This window comes from Syngnathus leptorhynchus, chromosome 3 (assembly GCF_054491065.1).
Source record: "Syngnathus leptorhynchus isolate UIUO chromosome 3, UIUO_Slep, whole genome shotgun sequence".
In the NCBI taxonomy this organism is placed as follows: Eukaryota; Metazoa; Chordata; class Actinopteri; order Syngnathiformes; family Syngnathidae; genus Syngnathus; species Syngnathus leptorhynchus.
Genome location: NC_141197.1, coordinates 10,757,773 through 10,773,264, shown reverse-complemented (window position 1 = coordinate 10,773,264; position 15,492 = coordinate 10,757,773). Strand labels below are relative to the sequence as shown.

At 40.1% G+C, this 15,492-nt stretch overlaps 1 protein-coding gene across 9 annotated transcripts; it reads left to right on the top strand.

Annotated features, from left to right (window-relative positions):
- Positions 1-132: 132 nt before the first annotated feature.
- On the top strand, positions 133-14,294 carry stk33 (serine/threonine kinase 33). 9 transcript variants are annotated; one of them, XM_085908384.1, is made up of 16 exons: positions 133-378; positions 667-1,202; positions 6,096-6,200; positions 6,647-6,760; positions 7,000-7,104; positions 7,186-7,324; positions 7,715-7,797; positions 8,658-8,745; positions 8,932-9,007; positions 9,472-9,584; positions 9,726-9,811; positions 9,897-9,969; positions 11,056-11,198; positions 11,736-11,819; positions 12,271-12,396; positions 12,851-14,294. In XM_085908384.1, the coding sequence occupies exons 2-16, from the start codon at positions 1,152-1,154 to the stop codon at positions 12,878-12,880; spliced, it is 1,416 nt and encodes a 471-aa protein (XP_085764510.1). In that variant the 5' UTR covers positions 133-378; positions 667-1,151; the 3' UTR covers positions 12,881-14,294. The 9 variants fall into 9 exon arrangements, 8 of the variants coding, with proteins under 8 accessions (XP_085764510.1, XP_085764516.1, XP_085764512.1 ...); XR_015065738.1 differs by lacking the exons at positions 133-378; positions 667-1,202 and adding an exon at positions 4,467-4,863 and having other exon boundaries at positions 12,851-12,949; positions 13,605-14,294; XM_085908390.1 differs by lacking the exon at positions 667-1,202.
- The last annotated feature ends 1,198 nt before the right edge of the window (positions 14,295-15,492 follow it).

The window sequence follows — 15,492 nt, the reverse complement described above, 5'->3', positions numbered from 1 at the left end:
ATCTTTGTAAGCATTGAATCAAAATGCTTTGATTAAAGCATGTTGGGACAGCACACATGATGTCATCATGATGATGATAAATTCTATGTGTCATTTTTTTCACATGGAGTAGTCATTCGATAACAACAGCGACAGTAACATTGACATGGCACAACCTAGTGAGTCTAACTTCCGAAATCCATGTACCAGGATGACATTTGACCCTAGAAACTTAAAGTATAAGACATTATGTGTAGGCTACAAAATAAATGGAAAAAAATACACAAACTTCTTGCGCTGGCCTTATAAAAATTGTTATTATATACTTTTGATGGGGGTGGAGAAATGGAACCAACATTGAACTGAAAACCAATACTGGGGGCCAAGTTAACTTCCAAGGTAACGGCTACTGATATTGACAATCCTATTCTTTTAATAATGTAGCTGTTGTGACTGTCACTCAAGTCTGAAAATAATAATAATGTTGATTGAAAAGCAAGAGATGATTACATTGGGGTATTGAAACAAATGAACACGTCTCTATCCAGCCAGTTGTATATCATATATAGAATAACATCCATGCAATTTCCCTTTCTATGGACAATTTACTTTGATATTATAGTTTTTTTTGTTGGGGTGGGTCATCTTAACCTAATGTGTCGTATTCATGGTTTTGAAATGAGGAAGCTGGTAGAAACACGGGCTTGACATGCTAACCAGAGCTCAGATTCAAACCCAGAACCTCAGGACTGTGAGGCAGATCTTGAAACCAAACTGCTCCAGAAAAACAAAACGGAAACTACGTATTGAGTGATTTTTTTTTCCAATTATGCCACGTTATAAAAACGTTATTGAATATAACTGACATTAAATTCTTATTTTAATTTGTGCTTAAATCGCCTGTGATTAATTTTGTCACCTCTATCAAAATGCCTTTTAATTTACATAAATCCAATGATCAAACAAGCCGAGAAAAAGGCATTCAATTGAATACCTGCAGTAGCAATTGTATCCGCGGGAGGGCAACGACTGACCGGGACAAAAGTAAAGATGGATGTGGTTCTAATGGATGTGATTTCTTGTAGTAACACACATGACCTCGTAGGGACGCTGTAAACCGCGTCTTGAGACGGGCTAAAAATTGACAGTTTTCGTCCCTCTTCCCTTACCGTATGCTGTCGACTTCTTGTTTGAAGTCTTTCAAAAATGAAAACTCCCACAAGGTAAGGCGCGTTTATCGGATTGTTCAGAATTACCCACTGCCACGATTGTCATCTTTTTTTTTAAATCAATTTCTGTGTAGATGTGTGTTTTGGGGAGACTGCAAAAGCGTCCATAGCAAGCGTTTGTTCTGCTTCACACTCGTTGCCATGACGACGTTTCCCAGCGAACGCACCCGTTAGGAAATCCGATCAAATTGTCTATTCTCTTTCGGCTGTTGTTAAAAGGTGAAAAATGTCTGCAAACTGTGCGATTAACGTTACTCTACGGTGTTTTATGTGTTTTCGTTGTGGTACATGAGGGGCGAGTCAGTTTGAATGATTTTTAATAAAAGCTCCAGGTTGTTGCAACTGTGCGGTCGACTTGATGTAGAAATGTGCTGACTTCTCTGGCTTGTCAGTGCAATGGAATTGGACTTGTTTCTGCCACTGCCCACATTTCTCCAGACGTCTGCCCGCGTCGCGTCCCAAAGGCTGAGGGCACAGATTGGCTTCAACCGGGATTAAACCAATGATGAAAAAAAAAAAATGAATTTGTTGGCCCTTATCTCCCAGCAACATGTGGAGGGCTCTGAGCAAATGGCACAAGTTGATCTTTCGCTTCCCTTTTGGCAAAGCATGTTTTCATGCCAGATGACACTTAGCAAACAAGGCCACTAGAAACAGGGAATTCTTAGGGAGCGGGGGTCACGCTGGTGATGTATAGAGAGGGACATTCATTTTCTTAGCATTGTGGGCAAGTGGTATCTAAAAGTCAAGTCAAAACCGGGTTAAGTTTTGATGATATAATTGCATCTAGCCAATTGTTCAAAGAAACAGCTTGTAACTGTTTATTCCCAATTTTAGTAATGACACATGAATTTGATGCACAATTTGTCTTTGCAGGCCACATAAAATGATGTGGCAGGCCGTACCTGGACCCTGGGCCTTGAGTTTGACACCTGTGCCTTACATTATATATGGTATAACGATATAGACTGCTATTATTTCATATTCGTTTTACTGAAATATATAATTAATTAAATAAAATGTTGCTAAGTGTTTTGTTGCAAAAAAAAAAAAAAAAGAAATCCATTGAATTTGCACCGTCGTATTGCATTGGAGCAATTTGACTGTGCTGGTGTACCTAATGAAGTGTCCACTACATTTTCCTCAGTGATGTGTTCTGCGCTTCGGCGTGACGTCCTTGCTGTATCAGATTTAGACGGCAAGCTTTGATAATCTGCCTGCATGATATTAGGTTTCACCTCATCACTTGGTGACGAAGATGAGTGCTATATTTGCATTCTAAACATGCAATTTCTTGCCTCATCAGGTAATGTAATTCCACGCTTCATTAGGACTGTGAAGTTTATCATTTGTCATCAAAGCCAAGCTGTCAATAAATGATTAAGTTCCACATTTGAAAAATGTAACTTTTGGTCTCTAGCAAAATTGATTGAGCTTACACGTTAATTGCAGTTAGGAAGAGAGACTTTGTTTGATGTCGCTGTATTTTAGTGGCTGCTTTTTTTACAGCCAAAGTGCAGCTTGAACCAAATGTGTTCAGCTAAGAAAACAAACCCCCAGAGAGTCTGTGCAATAATTAAAGTGTTAGCTCAATAACGTGACTGAGATTGAAATGCAGTTGGTGTGGCCGGTACAAGACTGAAGTTTCATTTCCATATGCCAGATGGGATCAGAGATATGCCAGAAATTGATCAATTACATTGGATAGGAAAATTCTACTCACCAATTTTCAAATGCCTGTTTTTTGTTTTTATTAGACCAAGATAAAACATTTCAAAACTTTTCCCACTGTAATTCCTAAATATTTGGCACTAACACTAAAGATTGACCATATTTTGAAGGGTGTTGTTCAAAATTTAATGGCGACAAGAAATACTTTGTGACCATTAAATACTATTCCGATTTTATTATATATTATACATTTATGTATGTATGTATGTATGTATGTATGTATGTATGTATGTATGTATGTATGTATGCATGCATGCATGCATGCATCCATCCATCCATCCATCCATCCATCCATCCATCCATCCATCCATCCATCCATCCATCCATTCATTCATTCATTCATTCATTCATTCATTCATTCATTCATTCATTCATTCATTCAAAGATATGCATTCACTATGTACAACCTAGCAATTGTAACAACACTCAAACAATTAGTTAGAAAAAAGATAAGCATAGTTGATCAGGAAGGGAACTCAATCACAGCTAACCTTTGTAAGTTCATGATCTATTTGTGCCACTGTGTGCTTTGACCAAATTGTGGTAACCAAGCACAATGCCTTTTTCAAGCCATTTAGAGTATAAATAAGCAGAAATTGCTCTGCCGAGATGATGGAGAAAGTATGGACTCGATTTGAATGAAGTATAGGTTCTAATTACTTCTTGCTGAAACTGGAGATGAGACAGAGCTCAGTCGAAGTCTGCTTGGCACAACACTGATGTTTGCTCTTTGCTTCTGTTTTTCCTGCAAGGGAACAAATATAATTACTGTAGTTTTTTCTTTTCTTCTCTGTTACTTTTGGATCAGTTTTGGCCAGTATGACTATCAACAGTTATAACAAAGCATTGAAACAAACTGTAACACTCTTTTTAATAGAATAAAATTGGTTTGAGACACAACAGGCCCAGGAATGCTGCAAGCAAATTAGAAAAGTGGAACCAAAGCAAAAAACACATGCAAAGGAAGAATGCTTGCTGTGTTTTCCGTGTTTGACCCTGTCGGCCGGCTCAGCGACGGCTCTGTCACAATAATGCGACCAGCGGGGTGCAGTTGCGCGGTCGGTGACGCGCTACGGTTGCGCGTTCGGCGGTGCGCTGCAGTTGCGCGATCGGACAAGACTAAGCTCCCTGCGCACTGAGGTCCTCTTAAATTTTGGAAAGTACATCAGGACTTTAAAAATATTTTCTAAATGTCAGCGACGGCTCTGTCACAATAATGCGACCAGCGCGGTGCAGTTGCCCTGTCGGTGACGCGCTACGGTTGCGCGTTCGGCGGTGCGCTGCAGTTGCGCGATCGGACAAAATTAAGCTCCCTGCGCACTGAGGTCCACTTAAATTTTGGAAAGTACATCAGGACTTTAAAAATATTTTCTAAATGCCAGCGATGGCTCTGTCACAATAATGCGAGCAGCGCGGTGCAGTTGCGCGGTCGGTGACGCGCTATAATTATTCGTATACTTTTTTGTTTCAAGGGAGGCGAGGTGTATAATAAACGCCAGTCGAACTTTACCTGGTTAATGTATGTTGAAGTCAGCTGGTATGTTCGTTTTAGTCAGTCGCTGCACCGCCCTGATGTATTTCATGAAGGGCAAAACGATCACAAAAGCAGTTTGTTGACGCAACCTGGTTATGACGTCATGCCCGTCTTTCTCTTGCGCTTCTTTTTAATTCTTATTCATTCATTTTGCTCGCATTTCATCTACTCGTCACAAGACAAGACAATTGTAGCACATCGCTTCTTCATGTAGATCACGGCTCTTTAAGGCAAACCCAAAGCTGCCTCTGCTCGGGAGGGGAGCGCCTTTCCCAGACCCGTTTTGGCTGGCCAAGAAATGCGGCTCAAGACGAGTGAAATATGCCAACGTTTTGGTATTCTCATCTTGGGGTTGTAGTTTTAGAGGAAGGTGGAGCTGGAATAAGACTGGTAGGTTGATTCTTCCTCGGAACAAATCATTTTTTTGTCACCTGATGGACGGGATTATTATGCCGTTTGGATGTAGATGCTTTTGGATTAGAACACCATTCTGAAATTCTGAATGGACAATTTACACCCCTTTGATGAGAATCTGGGTCTAAAAGAGCTTATATCTGTCGTGGCATCGAAAGTACCCAGAACCAGAACCTGCCTCTTTTTATCTTTCACCTCCCCTTGATACACTCATTACATACATCTACCTTCCACAAATAAGATATGATTGTGGTGATTGCAATTTCCAAAGGCTGTCACAATCATTTTGATGTGAAAATAGACAGGAGATAATGGAAAAGACAGGCCTGTTATTAGAGCCCTGTCAGGGCTAAAATGATGCACCAGAGTGAAGAGGTTAAAGACACAGCTTCCTTGTTAATAATTAATTGCTGTGCGTGTGGTGGATCCACTTCATTGCGCCCAGTCATCACTTGATAATTGCTTTACATTTAATTTGGCTACAGAGACTGTTTTTCAAGGTGGTTAAATTGCGCTTGAAGTTAATATGGGCTCAGACAGAGACAGCAGTTTGGTCATAGACGAGTGATTAAAAAATGACAAGCTACACTAAAGGTATTAAGTGTGAGATTGAGTCAGAGTTACTCATTTAATTAACATAGCTAACACAAGAATGTCGCTTGAGATGATAAAAAAAAACTGAAAGTAAACCTGCATAAGTTACATGCATAGGGGCGAACAGTTCCTTTTTTTTAATATAGCGGGTTAGTAAACAAATTGGAGAATGGGTAATCATCTACCCATCAAGATCTATTGTAGAAATTAAATCAACAGCATGGAGGAGTTTTTCTGAAAAATGCCAGACAAAAATGGTTTTGTCAACTTCAGAATTCATTCTATGGTTTTATCAATAAAAAAATTGTGTGTATTGGATTCTAAGAAGATGCTTAAAGCTGGTGTGTCCTGAGTTGTTTAATGCATCTAATTGTAAATACTATGAAGTAAATGATGGAATTCTGCACTTGTGTCTTCTATGTTTTGGTCTGAAACACAAATATCTTCAGTATACAACAAAAACAATTGTCTTTGCAATTTTATATTATTTAATCAATTTCATTTATTTAGCTTGAAGACCAATCCCACTGATTTTTTCAGTTATGTTTATAATTGCAACCAAGCAGTCATTATTGATAAATTCCGACAAATATAACACCTTTTTTTGTCTCTAGATGGCAGAAGCAGCATTTAGTGCCTTAGGAAAAAACATCGGGACCAAGGGCATCTCTGAGAGGGATGTGCCTCACATTCGTCTGATTGGTGATGGCGACGTGGAGGTAAAGTGCAAATTTTTTTCTTTCTCAGTCACAGTCACACACTTTTTACATCTGCAATACAGACCATATGTATCAAAAGTTCATTTTGTGGCAGTATACAGTAGCTCAAATACACAAAGTACGAGTGACTAGCCTTGCGAGCACACAGATAATGAGTGAGTTAATTAGACTGAAAGATTGAAACCAAATGCAGAGGCAAACTCATCATTTGTCATTTGAATAGAAATTACTATATTCTGTATTTCCACTGATTGAGGTTGGAGAAAAACAGTACGTTGTCAGCATCTTAAATTGAGACAACACACAACATAATTCTGGTTAATGATTTATCCAAAGCACTTTAATGAACCTTAATTCCAAGACATAATCTCATTAAAAGTCTTTTGCTATCTTTGACCTGTTTGAGGTTAAACATTAGATATGTTGATGTTTTTTCATCCCCAAAGGATATATACATATTTGGAAAGAAACTGGGCCACGGAACTTATGGGGTGGTGTATGAGGCCACACATATTAGGACACAGACCAAGTGGGCCATCAAGACGGTTTGCAAGGCAGAGGTGAGTTTTTATAAATATCTTATTTAATAAAACGTTTAATCCAGTCATTCTGCGGTATGTGACAAACTCATTGAATTCATCAAACTCTGCATCGTCTTATAGTGTCCGATACCTTTGCCTCATTTTGTTTATGTACACTTGAGGCTGCTACGCTACTGTTTTTTTTTTTCATGCTTTGGGAGAAAAACAAGATTTTAATGTCACTGTGTTTTTTTTGTTTTGTTTTGTTTTGTTTTTAGCCGGGAAGTACAAAGATCAAGATGCTGGAGCAAGAAATAAAAATACTCAAACAAGTGGACCACCCTCACATATTACGTCTGGTGGAGATCTACGAAACAGCTCAGGTAGGCCTTATTATCGTGTACAGGCACGTTCAGGTACATTTACACTTTGGGTGCTGAGGTGTAACCATGCTTCTTCCCTAGATGACATATTTGATCACCGAGCTGTGTGTGGGAGGTGAATTGAAGCACGTGTTACACCAAAAACAGTTCTTTCCTGAGGAGGAGGCAAGACACATCATCGGCTGCTTAGCTGACGCCATCACCTACCTTCACAAAAAAAGTACCACCTTTCTCTTTATTGTTACTTTGAAAGCAGTGTGCCTCTTCTTAAGCGTTGATAAAAAGCTTTGTGACACCCTAGTGCTTGGATTCTTACAGACGAACAGCAAACAACAACCCCCTTGAAAACAAACATTGCATTTAATTACATTTGGATGTGCCTCGAGACTAAATTGCTACCGGCTGGACGTGGGTTTTTCTGAACAGCAAATCCAACTGTGCTCCACAAATACTAACGATGTTGTATTCAAGTGTCAAGAGACTCCATTTAGTTGAGTGTGGTCCTATTTGGTTTGTTGACCTCAATGACCACTCACTGTTGTTAGGTCGTAGTGCTTTGAGGTCAGCAGGGTACATTGCATGTAATAATGGGCTTTTTTTCCGTTTGCAGATATCATGCATCGGGATTTGAAACTTGAGAACATTTTGGTGAAGAATTCTCTTGATGACTACAATGGCAAGCTTGACATTAAGGTGAGGTAACAATTATTCCAAAACTTTACATCAGAGTTTCTGTTTCCTCCTGTGGCATTGGGCTGCACCCACCATTCCCACTATATTTAGCAATGACTACATCTCATTAGGACAGCCCCCCTCTGGTCTCAAACACCTGAACAAAAGTAAAGTAGCAGCGACTTAAAACAAACTACCAGCTCAGCTCAGCATGTTGTGTATTCATAACAAGCCAGCTTTGCAATATGTGCCGTGCAGGTTGAAAGGGAGCTTGGCTACATTACTTTTCTAAACAGATCCAATTTGGGAAACAAACTTGTTATCCGTGTGTACTTGAGTTGCATGCTCCGATTTGTGAACGTAACAAACACAATGAATAAATGGCTTGAATGGTGATCTTTTTTGACGACACATAGTATTTAATGATATGTATGTAAAGGTCTGAGGCTATGGGTCTCTGTTGCTGCAGTTTAATGTTGCACCTTCCTGGACACCTCATAGCTGAGGTATGGTCAGTGATTTGGTTATTCATATCGTTCCTCACACATGGTGTGACTTGGGACGAGTATATCTTGGTAGCTTGTGTAATTTTTGAATGACAGATCTTTTCAGGAGGATAAACCCCAATCAATATTTCAGAGCAAGGTGTTTTTTTTTTTCTTTTTATACACCATTGTTTTTGTGGGATAAAAAAGTGTACCATCAAACTATGTGATATCCTAATTATCCAGAATCGTTCTTATGCACTTTTACTTTTTGATTGTTTCCATACCAGAAGTGGCACGTTTCTGTGAGAAATTATGCAAGTTTGATGGAATCCACAATGCAAGTTTCCTTTGGAACAATGAGATGATGTCACTTGCTTTTTTTTCTCCAACTAGGTTGCAGACTTTGGACTATCAGTGAAAACCTTGGGTGTTGGAAGTGAAAGCATTCTGTCAGACGTTTGTGGGACACCCGTGTACATGGGTAGGTATGACATTTGTATCCCCTCATCGAGATGATGATCATGACGATAGTAAGGGTGGTATGTGCTGCGGTGTGTCGTCGGCTTTCTTTGATTCTCCCGCCGGGGGGCCTTTGCTGGAACTTAATTAGCTTGGGTTGCAAATGTGACATTGTCATTTTCACATGATTTCACGTTTCTAATTATAGCTCCTGAAATGATAAGCCAACGTGGTTACACACACTGGTGTGATATGTGGAGCGTAGGAGTCATTATGTATATTTTGTAAGTATACACCTCCTGTTGAGTTTGTTATTCATACTCAGGCCAAATTTGGAATTAAGCCCTCTTAGACATCCCTGCTGTGGCTACTTGATTTCTTTTCTCTCAACCCTTTTGTTTTCTGTTTAGAACATGCATGCACTCATGGCCGACAACGGGGCGCTTAAAAAGTCGCGTCGCACATTATTCATGCTACAGGCAATGTTGCAATGGTGCAGTTGACTAGAACGCCATGTGTGGATATCCAGTAGAATGGTACTAAAGACGGGAACTTTTCACAACTTTTACTATTTTTTTGTGTCATTTCCATGATCGAGATATCCGCTCAATTAATCAAAACAGTCTTCAATGCGCAAATTGTTTTGAGTATGAACAATCATGAGCTTAACTGTGTCCACACGTATAAACTATTCATGCACCCTGAGACTATCCATGAATCCATGAGCCTCATCTGTGTCCTCCAACAGGCTGTGTGGGGAGCCTCCATTTGTATCCAAATCAAAAGAAAACCGACTTAAGGAGATTAGAACAATAGGAGTCCAATTTTCTTCAGCCATCTGGGCCACAGTCAGTGATGCAGGTGACATTTTATTGCAAATGTCATTTTCAAAATACCCACAAGCTAAATGCACAATACATTGGCCTTAAAATAAGAAGGAAACATTTGTGCCATTGACGAAAGACATGACAAATGCTCCGAATGACTTGACTTTGTCAACAGCAAAAACGGTAGTGACGTGCCTCCTGAAAGAAAACCCCGCTTACCGCATGTCAGCTAATCAGTTACGAGACAACCCTTGGGTTACAGTAAGAAACTCGCCTCTTGTCGATGCATTCCCAAAGTACCCACGTGAATGGAACGAGAAGCGCTTACTGGGTGTTTTGTTTACAGGGTGACACCAACACACCCGCGATGCCTCTCAATGCGCTGGAGATGATGCACAACTTCCATGAACAGGAGAAGAGTAAGACCTTTTAATTCTTAAATAAATCAAAAATGTCCATTGCAAATTCTTTTCAAATTTGGGAATATTATTTGGAGTGTATCGCCGGCTCTTTGTTGTAGGTGTATGTTCACGAGCATTTAACACGAGTTTGAATGTGATAGGTTAATTCTGAATACAGCCACCTCAGTTATAAGAGGGTGTGCACACTTATGCACCACTCGGTTGTTTGCTTTTACTTGCCTCACCCCCCCCCCAAAAAAAAATAATGATTGAAATTACTTTTGGATCATTTTTTTTTTATACATCAAAACATTGGCATTTGAGCAGGGGTGTGCAAAATCTTTCTTTCCATTACATTGTGAAGCATTTTCAAGAGGAAGCACCCTTCAAATATTTCAAGCAGCCAAACAAGGGATATGGACAAAGGGGTTAAATGTGCTGTTTGAAATAAGAGCCCAAACTGTGCAACCTTATCATTGCAAAAGTGCAGGAATCCAATAAATTGCACATTTCAGGAGAAAACTCTGTGCAAATAGGCTGAGGAGGGGGGGGGGGGTAAGAACAGAGTCAATAGTTTTGAATAGTACATGTGGATTGTGCTGGTTAGCTTGTATAAGGGTTGACCAGACAGACGTTCTCTCTTCTGCTTCTGTTAAAATGTGATAAGAAACCTGCAGCTGTCTCTCTTCCACATACGTTCAGCTTTGTGGCACTCGTGTTTAGCTGCATGATTTCCGTCTTTAACCAAGGCTCAGGTGTGACTTTTGACTGCACAATCTTTAATGGAGCCACCAAATTCATGATCGTACGGCAGCACGAGTGGAACCAAGAGCGGAGTTCCTCTGTGTTTGAAGAAGGAATACGCACTCCATCGAAAGCCTCAGAGAACCGACTGGCAATGAAAGGGTCAAAATCTACCACTAAAAGCATCCAAAATATTTCACAAGTCATTCAAAAAGTTATTACTTCTATTAAAGCGTTAAAAACCAAAAATAAATTGAAAGCAACAGGAGGAACACCACACACATCGGCACACTGTCTACCATCTTGCCTCCAACAAATCCGCCAGTTTCAAGACCATTCTTCTGCTGCTGCCCATGACAGGTACACAGGAGCCAAACAAAACCCTGGACCCCTTCCTTGTTCCCAGGCCAGTTTCACCAGTGTCACCAGAGCACCAAAGCAATGGCCTGAACCATGATGATCTCTGCGGCTTTTTCTGCTCACCCTCCACATCCAACAAACTGGTACTTGACACTCATTCACTAGACCCGCATATGCATTTCCATACTGGCGATCTGTATGGCGCTCATGGAAACATTCTATTCCAAAAGGGTTTGCGTTTCAGTCGGGAGTATACACATTTTACATTCAGATGATAAAGGACGCTGTGCTTAGCAGTTCCAATTCGTAAACATAATTTGTCACTTTCCCACTGGCGAAAAGTACATAACCAGATAATGTTGAAGTTTCCTCTGAAAGTGGAAAAACTACAAGAGAGGACAAACTTTATTCGGGTTCACTTAAAGCGTATGTCTATTTGTCTCTACATAGGCGTATGCAGTAAACTACCAAAGCAAATTTCATACAAGAGTTTGTGTAGTGTAGAAGCTAGACGAATACGGGTAAATGTTGAAAAAGAAACAACCTGACACACACGCACACACACTTCAACTGTGACACCATAACAGCCAACTTGGTAAAACAGTGTTAAATCTTATATTTTAGTTTTTATGGATTATTTTTAATTTATGGTTGCCATCTTTTTTTGTTACCCTTTTTAGCCCAAAGAGACCAAAGAGGGCTCCGGCCATCAACAGGACAAGGAGAAAATTATTGCCGGGACAGTTAAGCCCAGAACACCACACGTATGTTGTCACTTGTCTTTTTCAGCTCCACTTTCATCTGCATTACTTAGGTGCAAAGATGATGGCCAGTCTAGCATGATCAGCTAGACTGGCCAAGGCCATTTTCAAGCAACGGTCAGAATCAGGCTACATTGCACACGTGTACCAGACACACATTAACATGATTTTCTAACCTATTTTATTCATGCTGAGGTTTTTTTTTCTCCCCAACGATAAAAGATCTCAGTACATTTTTTTTAAACTATGCAGTACATTTTTTTTAAACTATGTTACAGGAGGAGTGAAGCGTAGTTAACAGTCCCAATGTTGCAGACTTTTGTTTTTACCACTAGATGGTGCCAAAATAGCCTTTCACCGATAAGCACTAAAGACAGGACCATGTTGCTGTTTTCTTCCCCTTTGAAATGAATATGATTGACAATTGTGTTATGTAATATGAATCTGATTCCAGCAGCCTGGCGTGAAACCCCGCCCAAGTATACATTCGCGCAAGTCTCAACACAAGACAAACGTCAACTCACCGAAGAAAGCAACCTCCCATGAAAACGGACAGAGATCTCCTCCATCTCCTTTAAAAGTATGACTGACTGTCAGGGACTGTCAAAACAAGACTAAAGGCACAGTGATGCCTCGCGGGACAAAGAAGGACCTCAAAAACTAGATTTAATGTTTGATGAAGAAAAGATTTGAAAGAGATTTCCTATATTTAATAAGATCTTAGCAGGGAAGTGAAAAATAGTCCAATGTGACAGTAATAAGTAGGGACTGGTGATGACAGTGACAAATAGTACTATGCCCTCAGTGGACACTTTATGAAGTACATCTGCTCAAATTCTGCCTTTGTTGAAAAGATTTAAATGTTCCATTTTGGAAATGTCACTTTAACGTTACTGTTGTTTGTACAGGACATTTATCTCGTACTAAGAGCTGTAAACATTTCAGGTGTACCTAATGATGTGGCCAGTGTGTGCACTTTATAACTCTCGGTATGAATCGAGAATCTCTCCTCTCCTGTCTTGATTTTGCCTAAGGACCTCAGTCTGTGGGACAGAGCAGATTGACTGCGCAAATGTTTACTTTTTCACCACCAGCTGTTGCCGGGCTGCCCGAACAATACAGACTCTCTGAAGGTATTCAAACACACTTTGCATATACAGAAAATATACATCAATGGTGGCATTTAAAAATCTTCATTTTAAAGCAGCAAAGCCCATTTATTAGAAATGTGTTGCTATTATGGAAGTAGGGAAATGATTACAAAATGAGTAGATATTACTGTTAATGGTCACTATATCCAACTCTGTCCCGGTCTCCATAAATGTCTGTTGTCACGTGCATATTGAGGGACGTGATGATGGAGTTCTGCTAGTTGAGTTATTTTCACCATGTTGTGTCTTTGAGACCTATCTCAGTCGGGGGGGTTTAGTGGCAGTGCTATAACGTACCAAATTTTCAGCCCGTTTTTTTCCCCCCTCAAAGCAAGGCGCACGTCGAAATCACAAAAGTTATTCCACTCAAGTTAGTAGAGGTCAAAGTTCGCCATCGCTACCTCTTTCTATCTATAGACTTTAGAGCAAATTTTTGTGTAGCAGATATGATGTGCTTATCTCATGGTACGTGCCAAAATGTTGAACAATTTCACTTTTATTGCGTCAAAAGAAACAATAGTTTTCTAAGCTATATTTGCCCAGTTATTCAGATAATGAATGGAGATGATATCCCAACACTACAGCGGGCGATGAGGATTTTCCTTCTGACGCTGTGACCTCTCAATTTTAAATACAGCGACTGCTCCCACTCAGTGTCAAAACAGAAAGACTGTCACACAGGCTGGTTCTGCTCTGTGTGAATGCAGAGGATTGGGACCGGAGGGCACCACGACTCTAATCTTGTTTGGAGGCCATTGAATGCAGCCGTAGCTACTTTGAGGGCGCTTCCATTCAAGCACAGTTTTTTCACGCCGTAGAGAGAATAATCCCTCGCATAGATACAACATTAAAGTAGCCAAGCAGAACACACAGAGGCTGAATTTCAAATCCGCCCATTTGCATCTTGAAAGTGAATGAGTGCCAGCAACGGGGCCTTCCCCCCCCCCCCCATGTTCAAAAACAAGCTGCTTGTTGTCTTTTCTTCTCACCTATTTGTTTGTATTGCGCACAAGAAATGACTAAATCGCTCGTCAAAGTTCAACTGTCTTTTTCTCCCCACTGTTTTGAGGAAGCAAATCATAAAATATTAAGATTGTACTGCAATTGTGAAGCTGTTTTTTTTCTCACTGGTTTAAACACATCTAAGCTGTGATGATTGTTTTAAGATGCTGAATTTTCCTGAAGATGTTGAAGTTTACTACCTTTTTTTTTTTTTTTTGACATTATGTAATTACAAATTGCTCGTCAAAACTGTGATGCTGTGCATTGTCTCACAAACGATAAGCCTTTTGGGTCTTCAAACGAAATAAATGTCTGATATGCAGTAGCTGCCTTTGACTTATTACAACAATCGCATTGAAATTCAGTAATAAAAGTGATTATGCACAATGAAATGCACATTATCTATATATTGAGTGATATATAATCCAACAATTGTACTTTTTAAAGTTTACAGTGATTATAAAATGTCTATTCATCCTAGTTCGAATGGCAGGTTATTGTAATATAAAAAATGAGACTGAGATAAATCATTTTCAACATTTTTTTACCATTAACATGACCTCTAAACCTGCAAACCATAGATTGCTCTGTAAAATGATCACGCGGTAATCACGTCTCACCTGTATTCTAAGTTTGCTCAGGTGAGCCAGTGATCTTCTCTTTACGCAAAATGGCCTAAAATAGATGAAAATGGCTGGATTTTGCTTCTTATTTCATATTCCACAAGCACAATATTAATCAGATTGCCGTGTTTAAACTAGTGGGGCTGCACAAAACATAATATTGTAAAAAGTTTTCACTCGACTTCCCTTTTAAAGTTTTAACGTCAACATATTATTTTCTTTTTAACATGCTAAAAAAAATCTAACTTGAGATGATGTCGAAGGAATCTGGAAGAATCTGCACCTTTGACGGTGGGTCTAGATGTATACTGGTACTTACAAATTGTATTTTGTAAAAATGTTGGCTTTCAGTGACTTGAGGCTACGGTGGCTAGTTTAGGGGTGTGAATTTTGGCTAAAGCAAGAAAGCGAAGGAAATTTGCCGGGATGGAACGACATGCGACCATGTGCCCCTTCCCCCAAACACTTCCACCCTGACAGATGGAAGTGTGGGTGGGTGGTTGGCTTGATGGGCTGCAGGGATTAAAACACTGTGGGCCCCATTTGAGACCCTGAAGACTGTCACTCCTGCCAAGGTGGTGTGTGCTGCACTATGGCAACACAGTGTGTGTGTGTGTGTGCGTGTGTGTTTGCATGTGTGCACGTGTAGTGAGTGCAGGCGCGTTAATGTCAAAAGAAGCAAGGATGCTTCCCGTCCCTTGAACCCCCCTCTGCTCCATCCTCCTCTTTCCAATGAGTAAAGTGAGGGGTGGGGAGGGGATCAGCTCAGTAACCTTAATTGAGCTCCTTTTAATTAATCAGCTCATCTGCAGAGGCCCGATACCTGCAGCGGACCCCCAACCCCCTCGTACGCTGACTTTATTATGCACCCATTCATCCCCCCCTCCCTCCTCTTCCCCA

Coding starts and splice junctions, on each gene's coding strand:
- stk33 (XM_085908382.1), top strand. CDS start 4,795: ATGCCAACGTTTTGGTATTCTCATCTTGGGGTTGTAGTTTTAGAGGAA. Junction 6,761..6,999: donor AGACGGTTTGCAAGGCAGAG/GTGAGTTTTTAT, acceptor TTTTGTTTTTAG/CCGGGAAGTACAAAGATCAA. Junction 9,008..9,471: donor GGAGTCATTATGTATATTTT/GTAAGTATACAC, acceptor GTCCTCCAACAG/GCTGTGTGGGGAGCCTCCAT.